The sequence below is a fragment of the Rhinoraja longicauda genome, chromosome 8 (genome assembly GCF_053455715.1).
Source record: "Rhinoraja longicauda isolate Sanriku21f chromosome 8, sRhiLon1.1, whole genome shotgun sequence".
NCBI classification, from domain to species: domain Eukaryota; kingdom Metazoa; phylum Chordata; class Chondrichthyes; order Rajiformes; family Arhynchobatidae; genus Rhinoraja; species Rhinoraja longicauda.
In genome coordinates this window covers 61,006,635-61,026,036 of record NC_135960.1, presented here as the reverse complement: position 1 = coordinate 61,026,036, position 19,402 = coordinate 61,006,635, and the positions used below count along the sequence as shown (strand labels likewise).

The 19,402-nt window shown below is 40.2% G+C and overlaps 1 protein-coding gene and 1 long non-coding RNA gene across 5 annotated transcripts in view; one reads left to right on the top strand and one right to left on the bottom strand.

The window, feature by feature from the left end:
• Positions 1-19,402, bottom strand: part of pms1 (PMS1 homolog 1, mismatch repair system component) — an 86,137-nt gene that overhangs the window by 6,749 nt on the left and 59,986 nt on the right. For 3 of the 4 annotated variants that reach the window (XM_078404106.1, XM_078404105.1, XM_078404107.1), the window contains exons 9-11: positions 16,911-17,761; positions 2,390-2,869; positions 948-1,078 (exon numbers count right to left, since the gene is read on the bottom strand). In XM_078404106.1, coding sequence (XP_078260232.1) covers positions 948-1,078; positions 2,390-2,869; positions 16,911-17,761 — 1,462 coding nt within the window. Of the gene's footprint in view, positions 1-947; positions 1,079-2,389; positions 2,870-3,123; positions 3,251-16,910; positions 17,762-19,402 lie in introns of those variants that run through there. The other variant, XM_078404108.1, reaches the window with a different exon arrangement.
• Positions 1-19,402, top strand: part of LOC144596036 (uncharacterized) — a 128,257-nt gene that overhangs the window by 93,085 nt on the left and 15,770 nt on the right. The gene's annotated exons all lie outside the window — the stretch shown is intronic.

Sequence of the window (19,402 nt, the reverse complement as noted above, 5' to 3'; positions counted from 1 at the left end):
GAAATGTTTGCGCTTGTGCCAAAGGCCAACATTCAACTTTTTCCCCCCAGGTGCACAGAATTGGTTTGATGTGCTGTCACTGGAAATCTGCTGCAAAGGTTAGACCTCTAAAATGTTTTCCATGTGAGGAAGGTGTGCCTGCAAAAAACCCTCATGCTCTTTCTTGCACTGACCAGTTACTGACACAGCAATTCTGTCAGAATAATTTATTGCTATTATTGGGTGGAACGCCTTATCTCTGACACATTTTGTGTGTTTTATGGATGATTATGTAAAGTATAGATTGCTGGTGACCCAAAAACTGCATTTAGCAGCACGAAGGTCATGACAGCGGGTGCCTTTTACACCTCAAAGCTCATTTTGGACCATATGGCTTAAATATAGTTTAATAGGCTCAAGTAACCTTCCAGTTTCACCAGCTGGTGAAAAATACACAAAGGACCGGGGGATATAGTGAAAAATAGACCGATAAAGAATCTCACCTTTGCCATCATTCAGAGGAATTGCGCATGGAATACTTAATGCATCTAAAAAGTGTAAATATAATTTACGTAATTCCAGAGATGCCTAGGCCATTTGAGCCAGTTAACTAACCTGATGCAAAAAAACAAGACAAGTCCTGGCATTCATCTAAACCAAACAAAAGTGTTGCTACAATGTGCCTCTACAAGATAGTAAAACACCTTCTAAAAGATCTTACGAAAGAACCCATTTCTATTCTTTGACGTTATGCTTTGAATCAAACACAATTCAAATTAACTGGAAGTCTGGAAAACGATTTATATTTAGAAATAGATGTGCGACACTTAAAATTCCCAGCACAATGAAGTTCTTTGGGAAAATAAAAATGGAACTTTGCTTAATTTCATGTTACTATAATAATTTGCTTGCTTTATTTGTATGAAGATATATTCTATGGAATATAACAGCGTTCACTTACAACATACCTGTGATTAGTTGTATCTTGAACCCATTAGAGACAAGTCTGGGATCTGTAAAGTGAGTTATCCCATTCATTGTAGTATTTTCTTTTTGCAAATTATAGAGGCAATCTATATATTGGGGTCCTCCAAGTTGGCTAAAACAAATCAGATAACCGGTTAGTCATGGCAATGATGAACAGTAGACTACAGCAGATAACTCATGTTATAATAATTCATGTGTTTTCAAACTTCCTAATGTTTATACACTTAAAACAATCATCACTGGCTAAGTAATTGTTAATAGATTTGACACAGGGATAAAATAGCATTCTTGAAATGAATCAGGGATAAAATAGCATTCTTGAAATTTTAGAGCTATTAAATTTTGGAACTACAATTAGGATTTGGTGCTAATTATTTGCAGTAACTGACACAAAAGGCACATGTTATTGGTTTCATATCAAGCAGGGAAGATGTTCACACTTTCATTAGTTCATAAGGCCATTTGGTCCATTAAGTCCACTCCGCCATTCATTCGTGGCTGAACTATCTTTCCCTCTCAACCCCAGTCTCCTGCCTTCTCCTCATATCCCCTGACACCCATACTAATCAAGAATCTGTCACTTTCCGCCTTCAAAATATCAATTGACAGCCTCCACAGCCATCTGTGGCAATGAAATTCATCTCTGACTAAAGAGATTTCTCCTCATCTCCTTTCTAAAAGTATGTCCTTTTATTCTGAGGCTTCTGGTTCTCCCATGAGTGGAAATATCACATCCACTTTATCCAGGTTTTTCACTAAATTTCACTAAGTACGTTTCAATTAAGTCCCCCCCCCCATCCTTCTAAACTCTAGCCGTACAGGCCCAGTGCCGTCAAACACTCATCATATGTTGACCCAATCATTCCTGGGATCATTCTCATTTTGGAAAATAATTGTCGAGAGATCATATTAAAAATTTTGTTCAATGCCTTAATTTTGCCATTCATTTGAACTGAAAAAAATGAATGGGAGTACACTAAATTGATAATGTTATATACATTAAATTTTCGAAGAGATGTAATATCAAAATTATTTTAGTTCACTTTAGAGATACATCATGGAAACTGTCCACGCTGATCATTGATCACAAGTTCACATTAATTCTACATTATTTCACTTTCTCAACCATTCTCTGCACACCAGGGATTATTTTACAGAGGTCAGTTGACCCACAACCCTGCACATCTTTGGGATGTGGGAGGAAACTGGAGTATCCAGAGAAATTCCATGGGTTACAGGGAGAACATGCAAACTCCACACAGAGAGCACCCAAGGTCAGGAGAACACCCGTGTCTCTGACTCTGTGAAGTAGCGCTCTACCAGCTGCGCCACTATGCCGCCCATTATACTGATACTAAACTTTAAAAATGGTCTAAAGTATTTATTTAAAGGTGCTCATACATGTAGATTTTATTTATTTTACCTGTTAGTTAGAAGCATTGGTGTATCAAGGATTTCTGTTTGAAAAATATGATTCTCCATCAGTCTTTTAAACAGTAGAGCTTCCTCAACGCGAAAAGGGTTTAGTAACATCAATCTCCTCTTGGAGGCCACAATCCATCCATTGTGGGAAGTCAAGCAATTAATGAGATGAAGTCCTTCATCACCTGTCTCATGGTTTTTGGAAAGTTGTTCAATTTGTTTTTTTAAAACACTCAACGAAAATGGAACATCTATTGTCTTACAAGGAAGTTCCGTGCTGGTTTTTTTATGGATTTGTGACTGGAAAAGTTTATCCAATATTTGCTGGTTTGAAAGTGGTGCATTTTGTTTGTGCTTCTTCGCAACTTTAAAAGCTTGGGCCAGTTTTGGTTGTTGTTCTTTGCTTTGTGGATTTTCTTCCATGGCTTTTTTCAGCTGTACATTGTATCTGTCTAGGTCTTTTGCTGCTTTGTCCTCATACCTAAAGAAATATTGCACTATTTGAACTTGCAGATTGAAAAACATACAAAGCAAAATCAGGTTTGTTATGTCACACATTTTTTAGATTTTTTAGATTTTTTTTTAGATTTAGATTCTACAGCGCGGAAACAGGCCCTTTCGGCCCACCAAGTCCGCGCCGCCCAGTGATCCCCGCACATTAACACTATCCTACACACACCAGGGACAATTTTTACATTTACCCAGTCAATTAACCTACAAACCTGCACGTCTTTGGAGTGTGGGAGGAAACCGAAGATCTCGGAGAAAACCCACGCAGGTCACGGGGAGAACGTACAAACTCCATACAGACGGCGCCCGTAGTCAGGATCGAACCTGAGTCTCCGGCGCTGCATTTTGTATACTCAAAAAACAAAATCAAACTCTGTTTAACAGCAAACAAGTCTTGATCACGGCAGTGAGTTACATCTCTGTATATTAACCAGGAAAAACTGTGCACCATCTCACATATGGTTTAAGAAACTGAACACTACAACTTAATTTCACTGAGGACGGAATGAAGTGCTAGAAAACATAGAATAGTGTAACCCAGAAACAGGCCCTTCAGCACATGTCTGTGCTAACCATGATGCTAAATATCATCTTTTTGCACATGAACTGTATTCCTTCTATCCCAGCCCACTCATGTCTGACTAATGCCTCTGAAACATTGCTAACATATCTGCTACTAACACCTCCCTTGGCAGCATGTCCCAGGCATTTACCACTCCCTACGTAAAAAAAAGTTGCCTTGCGAAATCTCTCTTAAATTTTCCCCCTCTCATCTTAAACCTAATCTATTTAGAATTAGACATTTCCACCCTGGGAAGAACACTCTGACTATCTATCCTATCGATATCCACCACTTCCACCTCCCCTTAGCCTCCGATGCTCCAGAGAAAACAATCCAAGTTTGTCAAAACTCTCCTTGAAGTTAATACTCTCCAATCCAGGCAACCTCTCCTGCACCCTCTGCAAAATCTCCACATCTTTCCTATAATGTATTGACTAGAACTGCACAAAGTTCTTCAAACATGACCTGACCAAAGTTTGATGCAGCAGCAACATAATTTCCCAACATTTCCCTGACAAAGGCAAGCTTACCATATGCTCTCTTTATATAGTGAAAGGCTTGGATAGAGTGGATTTGGAGAGGATGTTTCCACTAGTGGGAAAGTCTAGGACTAGAGGTCATAGCTTCAGAATCAAAGGAAGTTCCTTTAGGAAGGAGATGAGAAGCAAATTCTTTAGTTAGAGGGTGGTGAATCTGTGGAATTCTTTCCTACAGAAGGCTGTGGAGGCCAAGTCAATGGATATATTTTCAAAGCAGAGATAGATTCTTGAATAGTATGGGTGTCAGGGGTTATGGAGAGAAAGCAGGAGTTTGGGGTTAGAGGGGAGAGATAGATCAGCCATGATTGAATGGCGGAGTAGACTTGATCAGCCAAATGGCCTAATTCTGCTCCTACTACATATGACCTTTATCAGACAATGACATTCACTCAAATATTTCTTTATACATGTCGGTCCACAGGATGCATTGCCCTATGAAACATTATTGAGGTCAGGAACACCAATGCATGCAGATAGCTGAGGATGCAGTCCCAGCAATTTCACTGGAGACTCAAAACCCTAAACTAAACAACTCATAGGAACTAGGTTCAGCTATCTACAAAATGCTAATTCCAATTCTTGATGTATGGATTGAATGCTTTACCCTTTTTCTTTTAAATTGATTAACACCTTGCACACTGAGATGATCATAATCAGCATGTTTCCATATTCATCGGTAGAACACCGTGTCTACAGAATTACTGCTTATTTGCAAAAAAGAATATTGTGACAATGCAACTGAAAACGGTCAGTGAGGAGAATAATTATGGAGTCATACAGCACAGAAACAGGCCATTCTGCCCAGCTCATCCATGACGACCAAGATGCCCCTTCTAAGCTCATCCCATTTGCCTGTCTTTTGGTCCCTATCCCTCGAAACCTTTCCCATTGCTCAGTATATTCATAAAAATAGATCTGAAACTATAACATACTTTACATCACCACATATCTGCATTATTTGCAGAAATTAAAAAAGTGCTGACTTTTCAACATGCTAACTCAAATCTGTTTTTAAACAGATTTGACTCTGAGTGAGTCTAATTTGCATTATTAGAGAAATCTCAAATTGCCTAAAATAGGACTCTCCATTTTAAATGTGTAGAATTTAAGCACAATTTCAAAATGCGTTCTCATCCCTAGCACATAGGAAAGGAACTTGCATTTATGCAATTCCTTAAAAATAACTTTTAAAAGTCCCAATGTGCCTTAAAGAAGTATAATCAAAAGGATGCCTCTCCCGGTGAGCCAAGGTTCAATGCAAAATATAACTGTCGCACATTTAACAGAAACATCTTAATACCATTTTCACAAAGGTAAGATAACAGAGTAAAAAGATTCTCAACTTTATTGCAGCCATGAGACGTCCAGTGTGATATTCATATCTTGAGTGATTTGCAGATGGAAGGGGAAAGAGATATTTTTCAATTTTCTATTGAAAGCACAAAATATTCATGTGATTTGAACAACTATCTACCCCATTAATCACTGTATTTTCCCTGTATGTTAAAAATTATATTTTGCTGCAATGATAGACTTAGATTTAAATACTCTGCTTTCCTTCTTTCACTGGCTATCAACATTCTCCAATACTCTGAACCTGGAGCACTTGTCAAAAAATCCACAAGAACTGGCTAATGATGCCGACAGCTGGAATTCATTAACCTGACATAAAATGCAGCATTTATATCGTAACTTAAAAAAACATTACAACACCATTACATGGCAAATTTAATTGTAAGAAATTCTCTCCTATTAAGGAAATATCTTTTATTGTGAAGTACATTTTACTGTTTCCTGTTAAGCATCGAGAGATAATCACTTTTTATTTGAACATTCAGAGTCAATTAGTTGCAAATATAGTTAAAGATTTAAAAATATGGACTTTTTATTCAACAGTTGTAACTAATTATGATTTACCCCATTCACATATGGTACCTTTATTCTGCTCAACCTATTGAATCCAAGTGGGTTCTTGGGACAAGCAATAAATCATATTCAAGAAGTAGAGGATAGACTGCCTCAACAATAACTATCGAGATAGAAACCATCTGCTACCTGTACAGCTGGAGGGGAAATCTCTTCAACAGAAACATAATCCTTTAACAGAGTTACAGCTTTGACCTGAACACTGAGTTATATACTGTTACCAATTAAAAACTCTGTTTCTTTTTGGATTATGCAGGTCTTTGGTGTGGTCACCTCTAGGCCTTTTACTAATTATCCTCCAACCCCCATTCATTGTCCTCCACCAGAGGTGCAACTCAAGGTACTGCAGACTCCATCTACAAACACCATGATCAGGTAACATTTGTCACAGTTCAATTCAATCATTAAGATCACACTATGTGCCTTAATCAAGGAACCACAATCATTTCACTTGAGCACAGGTTATCTACCTTCTTCCTCAACAGAGACAAAATAAGACACAGGGTGAATCTTTAATGGAGAAGTATGACCTTTAAATAAAGAAGGGAGAATTGAAGAAAATATTTTAGGCAATGCCACTGTTAACTCAAAAGGCAATTAATATAGCAGAAAGCTAGATAAATAAGAATGTTTCAAGTTTGATTCCCAATCCATACTGAGATTGTATGACTGTTGGTAGATCAATTTCCCTCCTGGGATAAATAAAGTTCTAAAGTATCACATTGTATCGTATCGTCGATTCAGTTTTAACAGGTATATGGCAGCTAGTCACAGTCTCCAAAGAAAATTTATTGATGCGGCCAAATGACCTCACACTCTAAACTGGACAACAGCTAACCTTTTCTGCAATGTGTGCCAACTCACCATAAAACAAGAGTGCGTGAAGAATATATCCAGTTTACATAACAACGTGCCAAAATGCTAGACTTATCTTTGGCTGACTTGAACGTTCTGCAAAATAGCCAACTGTGTACGATATTGACACAAGGTTTCTTCAGATATACACTTTACGCCAAGGAAGTTAGAAAGCACTAAATTGCATCTGCGATCCCCAACAAGATAAATTTTAATTGAGGCAATAGTTTTTTAAATTGAGAAAATATTATGCCATTCACTTCAACATTGATTGACTGAATTCCCTACTATTTTACTCATTCCCTTAACATCTGCACCCAATTCTTGACAAAAACGATGAGTGAGAGGCAGGTGAAATACTTGTGGGTTAAATTGCTTTGCCAACATTGAGTATGGTAAAGAGAAATTCTTGCACAAGAAGGACTTGAAGGACCAGAAGGACCAATTCAAAAACCCACAAGCACAGAAGCATCTGAAGCAAATGTAAGCCATTCAGCCCTTCATGTAGGCTCCACCACTCATTAAGATCAAGGCTAATCTACTCAGTCCATAATGCATTCCTGTACTGACATTATATCCTTTTGATTCCTTAGTAATGAAAAATCCATTGATGAGATATTAAGAAAGATAATGTTTGCTTGTTTCCTCAGAAAACAGACTCCACGTATTAAGCTTCGTGAGTATTGGGAATTAAATCTGAAACCTTCTTTGTCATAGAACATAAAACAGTACAGCAAAGCAACAGGTTCTTCAGCCCACAATATTTGTGTCAAAGACCTTATCTGCCAGAACATAATCCTTGTCCCCCCATTCCCTGCTTATCCATGTGCCTATTCAAAAGTATCTTAAATTCACTATCGTATCTGTCTCCACACTACTCCCGATAGGGTGTTGCAGGCACCCAGCACCCTCTGTACACAAAAACTTGCCCATCACATCTCCTTTAAACTTTGTCTCTCTCTCTCTCTCTCCTTAAAGCTACACCCTCTAGTATTTGATATTTCTATCCTGAGAAAAAGGTTCTGAATGTTGCCCTACCTGTGCCTCTTATAATTTGATATACTTCTATCAAGTCTCCCCTCAACCTCTGGCATTCCAAAGAAAACTATCCAAGTCTTTCCAACTACTTCTTGTAACAAATACCCTCTAACCCAAGCATGATTCTGGTAAAATGGAGAAACAAATCCAAAGAAGGGACCAACCTGAAACTTCACCTATCCATGTTCTCTGTAGATGCTGCCTGACTCACTGAGTTACTCCAGCACTTTGTATTACTCTGGTAAACCTCCAAAGCCTCCACATCCTTCCCGTATTGGGGCAGTCAGAACTACAAGCAATACTTGAAATGTGGCTTTACCAAAGTCCTATCAAGCTGCATCATGACTTCCTGATTCTTATACTCAATGCCTCAACTTATGAAGGCAAGCACATGAAAGTGCCTTCTTTACTTCTCTATCTACTTATGTTTCCACTTTCAGGGAGTTATGGGCTTGGACCCTAAGATCCCACTGTACATGAATGCCATTAACTGTATATTTTCCCCTTACATTCATTCTGGTTCAGCAACACAGTTACCCAGGGAGCCACAAGGAGGGCTATGTTTTGGAGATTTAATGCCTAATGCTACATTTTAGCATTATTAAATCTGATGTGATTTTATGCTTCCATTTCAATCACAATATTTTCTCTGTCATCGACTAGAAAGCAGAACATCACCACCTAAAATTAGTGAAGGACAATAAATGCAAGCCTTGCCCGGGACAACTTTGTGAAAGATATCAATGCTTTGAAAAGAATTACTTGGCTTCATAAATTACCTTGCAACAAAATTTGGTATTATGAAAAGCAAAAGGAATAACATCTCCTGTTAAAGATGCTGTATCTCAAAAGAATAACATATCATCAATTTAAGTTCAAAATTTGTTCAATAGTACTGTGAAGTTTATAATCACTTCATAAAAAAGAAACATGTTTGAAGGGGAAAAGTAAATGCAAGACTGAAACAATGTGTAACAAATTGTTGCTATATAATAGGTATTTGAAGCACAAGTTTGATGAAAGAATATTTTGGAATTTCTCCAGTCCCTGTACAACGGACTCGAGAGAACAGATAGAAGCATGGTAGACAGTGTAACACTGGAATAAATGAGGCACCCATTGCATTGTAAGTAAACAATGGATTGAGTATCAAACCAAATGTTCCAGCAATCTTCAAATCAGACTTTATTACTGGAAAGTAAAATAATATTGGCAAAGTTGCATTTTTCTGCCGGGACCACAAAATATAATTGTATCTGAAATACTTCTTCCAATGTGACTGCAAAATGGGCTAAATACACGTCCCTCTTCCTGAGCAAATTGTACAGCAAATGCTTCTTGAAAATACTGGATAACATTTTCTACTGATTCTATAAATGATTTTATACAGATTCTATGAACAAATATTTAAGGTTTTTAGTGCTCGAAAAACCTCCCATTTTATTGTGAATCGATTTTCAGATCATCTATGTAATCATAAAATCAATCGATACATTCGCAGTGGATTAAACACCGTGATTGCAATTACAATATGATTAATAAGAAGAGCCAGGATTCTACCGGATTGCAGAGCAGGGATGAGAGACTGAATGGCATACTCCTCTTCTATTTGAATGATGAGTGTTTGACGGCACTGGGCCTCTCTACTCACTGGAGTTTAGAAGGATGAGGGGGGACCTCATTGAAACCTACCAAACAATGAAAGGCCTAGAGTAGATGTGGAGAGGATGTTTCCACTATTGGGAGAGTCTAGGACACAGAATTAAAGGATGTTCTTTAGTCAGAAGGTGGTGAATGTGTGGAATACATTGCCACAGGTTAATGGATATTTTTAAGGCAGAGATAGATAGATTCTTGATTTGTACAGGTGTCAAGGGTTATGTGAAGAAGGCAGGAGAATGGGAAAGATTGATCAGTCATGCTTGAATGGCGGAGTAGACTTGATCGGCCAAATGGCCTAATTCTACTCCCATCACTTATGAACTTATTTCTTACTAGACCAAGTGGACCCAAACCTGCATTGGTGCAGCACCCTGTCCACCCCCTCCCCTCTCTCCTCAACACTCCCCTACCCTCTCCCTTCTCCCCCCTCCCCCTCCCCTCCTTTTAAACTTTAAAATGTGAATAAGTTTAAAAATAAGACCAATTTCAATGAAACTACTTGCATTATCACTAAAGTGGCAATGGTGAGTAAGGTGGGCCTAAAATTGTGGCGCTATCGTGTACCGGTTTGGCTGAAGTTCAGTCACAAACAAGATAACAAACGAGAGTTTTAGTATATAGATGCTCCTCATGTTCTGACTCCAGGTAGTTCAGTCAGACTAACATTTAGCCTCATGTCATCATTCTGATGCTCCTTCCTTTTATCAGTAAGGAATAGCCTCATTTATATTTTGTTATGCTAACTTGTGCTTTTATGCTTTAGCAAGAATTAAAGTGATGGAAGGGTTCACTATTCTGGTACTTGGAAGTCCAAGGACTTCTGTTTCCTAGCTCCCTCCCTAATGAGTTGTAGCAGCCCCCTCATCCATCTCCTGGTACAGGTGTCTTTGACCTGTTCGGACTGAGTCCCAGTGATGTCTTCACTTTTGCGGGTGAGGACAGGATAAAGCAGGCAGAAACAGAAGAGCAAGACATGGGAAAAGATAAAAAGGCAAAAGAAATGAGCAAGAATAGAAAACAAATGCATGGGGAAGGTGAATACAAGTGACAGAGAAAGAGAAATAAAGAGGATAAAAATGGCATGGATTAAATATGCAACAGAGGCGCTAAACAAATTGAGTGCTGAATACAGTATTTACTTTGATTTAAAAGCAGAACCTTGTCGCTGATTGTATCACATAAATCCTGCCCTCCACGCCAAACGTTTACGCAGTATTTACAGCAGACAATTGGGATATTCAGCCCAATAAGTGGTTGCCACTTTTTGTACACCACAAGAGTCTGCTCCTCTTATAACAATAGAATCATCTTGATGGTACACCCAACTAAAAACTGTGATAGATGTAACCGATAAAGAGTCTCCTTTAAAGGATTTAGCAATGTTTATTTTATATTAGAGCAGATAGCTTTTAACCAAATTCCAGGAAATAATTTTTGATTGTCAGTTGTTCAGTAAATTGTAAACGAGATTACTTCTCACACTTCCCTTCCCCCAATTTCTGTTTGTGAAAAGCACCAAGTACTGTGTCATGGTAAAATAACTTCACGGGTCAGAAGCCCACTGAGGATGAAGAACAATCAGCGCATGACATCAGGAATAGCAGCATAATGGATATCTAACCGAAGGGTACCAGAAATTTATTTGCATGATCTAATGTGACAGGGATTATAAATTTTGGAAAATACACGGTGAGAAGATAACATGTCATAAACTAATACAATAACCAAAAACATCTGTAACGTATGCACGTTTGCAAAATTAGTCGCATTTAGGTGCTTTAAATAAAATGTAATTCTACATAGTTACAAAAGTGCGTCCGCAAAACAAATGGCCGAAAGCCATCTTGTGGTAAGCAGCGGTATTGCAAACTTTGTGTACTTCACAATTCATGGAAATAAGCTTTATTTGAGCTAGAAAAAGCAGTAATGGTCAGAAACGTGTAAATGGTTGGAATGCTGGCAAAGTTCACCAGCTGCGGATCCAAATTTGTCACAACACTTTGGAGAGCATGACTCAGACAAAGAGCGAAGAGTTTTTTCCTGTGCATGGATCACTTTCCTTTGCATAGTAATTCCCTGTGGTCCTTGCAAATAACATCAATTAGCAAAATTGGAAATTATTTTGTACTGTACCATGCAGAATTGAAACGTAGCCCAATTTATCCTAAAGGTTAGCTGCAGACATCCCGGACAGCCCCTCATTTTGAGTTTAGAAGGTTGAGGGGGGACCTCATTGAAACCTACAGAATCATTAAAGGCACAGAGTGGATGTGAAAAGGATGTTTCCACTGGTGGGAGAGTCATCGCCTCACAATTAAAGGGCACTCTTTTAGAAAGGAGGTGAGGAGGAACTTATTTAGTCAGAGGGGAGTTAATCTGTGGAACTCATTGCCACAGAGGGCTGTGCAGGCCAAGTCAGTGGATATTTTTAAGGCAGAGATAGACAAATTCTTGATTAGAACCGGGTGTGAAGAGTTATGGGGAGAAGGCAGGAAAATGGGATTTGGAGGCAGAGATCAGCCATGATTGAATAGAGGAGTACACTCGATGGGCCGAATGGCCTAATTCTACTCCTATATCTTGTGAATGGGACATGTGGAACAGTAATTGTATATTTCTAAATCTCTCCCTTGCAGTATTTGAGTTGCCCTTGCATCCGGGGTTTAAAACCAGGTGACGTGTTGGGACTCAAGCGCTACAGATGATAAACTGGATGAACATGAGAAATGCAGCCTCTCCTCTTCAAGTAGACGTATGGTTTGACTGGTTGTTATTAACGGACTCAGATTCCTGTCTCCTCACTGAGATATAGACCCAAGTTCCAGGTCTGTACAGAGTGGATGTGGAAAGGATGTTTCCACTAGTGGGAGAGTCTATGACCAGAGGCCATAGCCTCAGAATAATAGAAAGGATATAAGAAAGAATATCTTTAGTCAAAGTATGATGAATCTGTGGAATTTATTGCCATAGATGGCTGTGGAGACCAAGTCAATAGATATTTTTAAGGCGGAGATCGACAGATTCTTGATTAGTACGGGTGCCATGGGGAGAAGACACAAGAATGGGGTTAAGAGGGAAAGATAGATCAGCCACGATTGAACGGTTGTTTTGTTTTTGTTTAGTTTAGCTTATTGTCACGTGTACTGAGGTACAGTGAAAAGTTTTTGTTGTGTGCTAACCAGTCAGTGAAAAGACAATACATGATTAGAATTGGGCCATCCACAGTGTGCAGATACAGGATGGCCCAATCCAAGATAAAGTCCAGTAAAGTAGACTTGACTTCAATGCAAGATAAAGTCCAGTAAAGTAGACTTGATGGGCCGAATGACCTAATTCTGCTCCTATCACTTTATGAATTCACGACTGTGGGGGTGTGTGGGTGAATTCACAGGCACTGTGCCTCATGCCTTAACTGGGCACTCTCTCGCATTGGAAACACTAGTAGCAGAGTTGTTTGCAGTGAAAATGTTTCCTTTTAGTCCAGAATATGGGGCTCAGCGATCTGCCACTTTCTAAATCTAGGCACAGTTTCCCTGGACACCTGGTTTGATTCCCTCCATTACACTTTCTGCTCTGCCACTGGTCACGTCTTTTGTCACTGTGACCAAGGTAGTTTCCCTCATGTAGAAACAAGGAAATGCTGGTTTACAAAGAAAGAAACAAAGTGCTGAAGTAACTCCGCGAGTTAGACAGCATCCCTGGAGAACATGGATAGGTGACTTTAGGGTCGGGACCCTTCTTCAGACTGATTGTAGGGCAAAGGGGGTGGGTAACTCGCTGAGTTACTCCAGAACTTTGTGTCCTTTTTAAAAAAGTTTCCTTCATATTGTCCTTGAACTTTCTGTAGTCTTGGACATACTTGACCGCCTCACCTTCTCCACCAGTTCCCACTGTCCTCCATCTACGTGAGAACGAACTTGCCCAGAAATTATCATTAGCCTTTTCCCCTGGTGTCCCGCCAAGGCTATGTCAGGAATATGGCAACACAACACGCGAGGACTGTGATGTTGCTTCCATCACAGAGCAGGTTGAACGTAGGCCGTTCAGGCACCTGAGCATTTGGGATAGAGAACCTTAAAGGCATGAGGGAAGTGGCATGGGAGTGTGGATAGATGCAGAAGAAGCAGCATTACAATACTGATTAAGAAATGCATTATAGGTTAGTCACCGTATAGGTTATGGACATACAAATGAGCCGCGACTACTGGGGGCTGGGCCGAGCCGAGCCGAGCCGTGCAGAGCTGGGAGTGCTGTGCAGTGCAGAGTCACTGGCTCACTTGCACACCGTGCAAAATTCCTCCTCATCCCCTTTCTAAAGGCTGGAGAGATTGTCAGATTAAAGAAAATCCCAAAGCATTTTTATAAGTATAGTCAGGGCAAGTGACTAACCAGGGAAAGAGTAGGATCAAAACAACAATGTGTGTACGGAACCAAATTACATAGGTGATGTTTTAAATGAACAAATCTCATCGATATTCTCTCGGGAGAAGGACATTGTAGTGGGAGAATTCAGAAAGAGGGACAATGAAATTCGAGAACATGTCAGCCTTAAAAGGGGGCTGTTATTGGAAGTTTTTGTTGTGGATTTAAAGGCAGGTGCACCTTTAGGGCCTGATGGGATGTATCCCAGGTTGCTGTGGAATATAAAGGAAGAAATTGTTGGAGTTCTGATGTGCCTTGGTGATCCAGGTGCTTGACTAGTGGCTTGTTACATGTTGTAAGAGGACCCGTCCCCACCACCTTCTCAGGCAGTACCTTCCAGATTCCAAATACTTCTGGGTGAAAGTGTTATTTTGTATTTCAATGCTCACCCTTATCTCAATCCTCTGATGGCCAGGTCCAATTAGTGTAGATATAGCCGTGCAGGAGACCAGGACATCCAGGTTTCGAAGAAGCATCCCGATCTGAAATATCACCTACCTATATTCTCCAGGGGTGCTGCCTGACCTGCTGAGTTACGCCAGCCCCCGGTGATTTATGTAAACCAGCATCTGCAGTTCCTTGCAACTACATCCAGGTTTCACTCTCAGTGCAGATCGACACATTATGCAAGGACTGAGAATTAAATTTGGAACCCCTTCTCGTCCTTATAGTTCAGTCACACATTTGTACATTGAATGACAAGGGTGGTTAGATTTTGAAGTTATAACTCAAGAAAATAGAATCAGGAGTAGGCGAGAAGGCGACTTGAAACTGTGACACTTAATGCCACCATGGCTGATCTGTGCATTTTCAGCTCCTCCTCTGAAGATCGCCATAATCTGCAATTCACCTAATCTTTCTCATGTTTATCTACGTCCACTTCAGATGTTTCCATTGAGCTAGTCTCCACAATGTTCTGAGGTAGAGACTGCAAAATCTTGGCATTTTATATACAACTAGACCAAGTGGACCCGTTGGGCCCAAACCTCTCCTGCATTGGTGCAGCACCCTGTCCTCCCCCACTCCCCTCTCTCCTCAACCCCCCCACTCCCCTCTCCCTTCTCCCCCACTCCCCCCTTCCTCCCTTCCCCTCCTTTGAAACTTTAAAATGTCAATAACTTAAAAAATATAAGACCAATTTCAATCAAACTACTTGCATTATCACTAAAGTGACAATGGTGAGTAAGGTGGGCCTAAAATTGTCACGCTATCGTGTACCGTTTTGGCTGAAGTTCAGTCACATACAAGATAACAAACGAGAGTTTTAGTATATAGATTTACAGCTTCCATTTCATTCACTATATTTTATCTGATAGAGCTATCCACCCTTATCCCACATTCCAGCTGTGCTGCTGCAGGTAAGAATTTCATCATATCATCATATCATATATCATATATATACAGCCGGAAACAGGCCTTTTCGGCCCTCCAAGTCCGTGCCGCCCAGCGATCCCCGCACATTAACACTATCCTACACCCACTAGGGACAATTTTTACATTTACCCAGCCAATTAACCTACATACCTGTACGTCTTTGGAGTGTGGGAGGAAACCGAAGATCTCGGAGTAAACCCACGCAGGTCACGGGGAGAACGTACAAACTCCTTACAGTGCAGCACCCGTAGTCAAGGATCGAACCTGAGTCTCCGGCGCTGCATTCGCTATAAAGCAGCAACTCTACCGCTGCACTACCGTGCCGCCCTTGTGCACTTCATTGCTCTGTTTAGGGACGTATGACAATAAAACACTTGACAGTCGTCTTGGTTCACAGCTTTGTGGCTTGCACTATTTCAAATTAATGCTCAAATATTAGGCTTCTCAACGATCATTCCATAAACTAGGGCACTGCCCAATTCACCTCTACCCCATTGCAGACGTTGGACTTTATCTATAGAACTGGTGCACTACAATGTTGAGAACTATATTGTGCACTGTATCTTTGCCATTGCTCCACGTATTGTACTTGAGTTTGGTTTCAGTTTTAGAGATACAGCATGGAAACAGGCCCTTTGGTCCGCCTTCGATGCTGACCTTCGATCACCTGTACATTAGTTCTATGTCCCACATACTGGGAGCAATTTACAAAAGCCAATTAACCTACCAACCTGTTAGTCTTTGAGATGTGAGAGGAAACCGGAGCACTCGGAGAAAACCCACGCGGTCACAGGGAGAACGTACAAAATCCACACAGACAGCACGAGGTCAGGATTGAACTAATCTCTGCTGCTGGGAGGCAGCAGCTCTACCGCTGCACCACTGTGCTGCTCGTAGTGTTAGCTGATTTGATTGGATAGCATGAAAACAAGGCAATAATAAATCTAAACTACTTATTAAATGTACATTTCTGCAGCTCTTTTAGGTACAGGATCCCAAACCTCACTAGACGTGGGGGGAAAAAATGTACTTGGGTCTTTTCCTCATGTCCCCAATAGCAAATATATTGGCAATGCAGTTCATTTTAGATTGATACAAAATTAAAAAGGCGATCCTGTCGAGAAAATAGTTTGCCACCACTTACTAATGCACAATCATGGACAGAGAGCAAATGTGAGCTTTATCAGGGACATCTGTGTCCATGAACAAATAAATAAAAAAGCTTTAAAATTACCCTGTTTCATGAATTACATTCAATAAAATCTGGTTTCATAAAAAGCATACGCAACAAAATCTCCTGACTCCCAAAAGGACAACAGGTCATTAATTTAGAATAAAATTTTGCTCAAATGTCCTGGAAAACCTACAATCACTTCATTATAAAGAAATAAGCTTGACGGGGAAAAAGTAAATGGAAAATGCAAGACATACACTAAAACAATTAATTGGAGAAGTCTGGAGAAGATGTGCGTAATATATTAAACAATACAGCCTGCATGGCATCTCTAACATGCCAAATGAATTTTCCGCTTTATATTTCAAATAGTAATGGGATTTACTCTCTGCGCCCAATGAGTCACAGAGAATGGAAACGATTGGGTTATGAGGTCAAAAGGTTTAATCCGGAAACTTACTTATTTTTCTCATCCTCATTCAGATTTTTCCACATCTCTTCAAGTTTCATGCTAACATCTTGCAGATTAGCTCTTGGATTCTCTGCTAATAGTTTTGGTCGAGTCTCTTGCGTGAATAGGGCAGAAGCTGACAGAGACTTCTTGACAGTGCGATTGCTGATCAAGTCGTACAATGTGATCTGCCCAATTTTATGCTGCACCACATTAGAAGGATTTGTACTCTGACTGCTGCTTGGGTTATTATCGGCAGGATTGTGCTGGTTTGTTTCATTACAAGTCATCTGCTCTTGGTCATCTTTGTCTTGGGGTACTAAAAGCTTCACGGGTGCAAATATCTGTTCAGTAGAGTCTCTCATCACACCCTTACTCCAGTCATCAGCAGTTAGTTCATTGGGATCCTTTGCAGCCAAGATCTGTTCATTTAATGGCACAGGTACCACGGATGCATAACTAGCAATTTCACTTTTAACATTTGGTAGTCCCTTTGAAAGAATGTAGTCGTCATCTAATGCAAATGCCACGTCAAATTCTGGCACAAAAGTTGATTGCATGTTCTCAGAAGACAGAGGTTTCTCTCTGGACTTGGTCTCAACTATATTTCCATCAACACTCTCCGTTCTATCAACTGTGGCATTTGAAATATTGTTTGAAAAAGTGATGTTTTCAGGGCAAGTATTCACAGCGTCAGCAAACAGAGAAGTTTCTGTTGTTGTTAAGGTACCAGAGTTATTTGTTCTGTTACTGCCAGCAAGTCCAGTTTGTGGTAAACATTCAGGGGATGGGTCCTCAGGTTGAGGAAGTTGTCCATAAACTGAAATCAACACCTTCTCAATCATAGACAAGATGTGTTCCTGGTAGGTGAACAAACATAGTAAAACTTTGTATAGAGCAGCATTTAGGATAAATATAGATCTCATGAATATGGATTAGGCTTTCAGTAATCCCACAAATTTGAAAAAAAGCAACAACAGTTTCAAACGTGCGGCACAGTGGCGTAGCGGTAGAGCCACTGCCTTACAGCGCCAGAGACTCGGGTTTGATCCTGGTTATGGGTGCTGTTTGTACGGAGTTTGTATGTTCTCCCCGTGACCTGCATGGATTTTCCCGAGATCTTTGGTTTCCTCCCACACTCCAAAGACGTGCAGGTGTGTAGATTAATTGGCTTGGTATGAATGTGAATTGTCCCTCGTGTGTGTAGGATGGTGTTAGTGGGCGGGAATCGCTAGTTGGTGTGGACTAGGCGGGCCGAAGGGCCTGTTTCAGTGCTGTATCTCTAAACTAAACAAAACTAAAATTCAGAGGGATCTAGTTGTCCTGGATCATAAGTCACAAAAACCTATTATGCAAGTAGGAAAGCTTACAGAATACATTTAAAAAAAACTAGGGCTGTTTTGCTTCCGCTGTATAGGCTATTGGTGTGACCATAACTAACGGAATGTGTGCATTATTAGGCTTCACATTTAAGGCAGAACGTTTATGCTTTGGAAACAGTTCAATGAAATGTTACTGAACATTCTGGGACTTCTGGGAAGCCTGGGCTGCCTTAGGAGGAGAGAGTGGCCAGGTTTGCATCTCTTGGTGTTTAGAAGAGTAACAATCGACTTGATTGAAACATATTGTACCCTGAATGGATGCTTCCTCTTGTGGCAGAACCTGGAACTATGGGCTCATTGGATATAAAAGGGAACACCCACACCCATTTAAGAAAGAGATGAGGTGGAATTTTATGTTGAGAATTACTAATCTTTGGAACTAACTACCACAAAAGGTGGTTAAAGCAAAGTCATTGAATATTTTTTAAGACAGGAGTGAATAGATCCCTGATAAGCAATAGTGTGAAAGGTTACCATGGGTGGATGTGAAGGAGGTGTTGAGGACCAAATAGATCAGCCATCTTCTTGCAAGGTTGAGGGCTTGAGGGGTCGGGTGGCTTACTCTTGCTCATAACTTAAATGTTTGAAGATGGTGATATCCTTTCCAAATGTGTGTGGTTTCAGTTAAAAACGTATTCTCTGCAGCAAGTAAATTCACCGGTCTGCAAAACCCACCAGGCAGTTCCCAACCACATATTCTGGGCCAATGGGACACCACACACTGCTTGGATGTGGTTTCCAATGGCCAGCCTGTCTGTTTAAAGCAGGACTACATCGCTGAATCAGAGGTTGCGTCATCCTCTGTCCTACAAGGCAATGGAAGAATCTACAGTTATTTCAGAAGGAAAGAAACCTCTGCTGCTCAACAACATCAAGTTGTTTGCCAGACTTGTTCTTCCTCAGATTTGAGATGGACGTAGAGTGACCTCCAGGTATAATCACTTGTGGGTCCTGGATACACTCCAAAAAGTCCCTCAAATCCTTCACTGGTGAATCAAAGCTAAGTTTTGCTCTTCCATTATCTGTCTTTTCTTCTCTCTCTAGAACACATGCAAATTTCTCATCAGCAGCCACACTCGTGCTCAATAAATGGTGTATAATAAGCATAGTTGAAGGCGA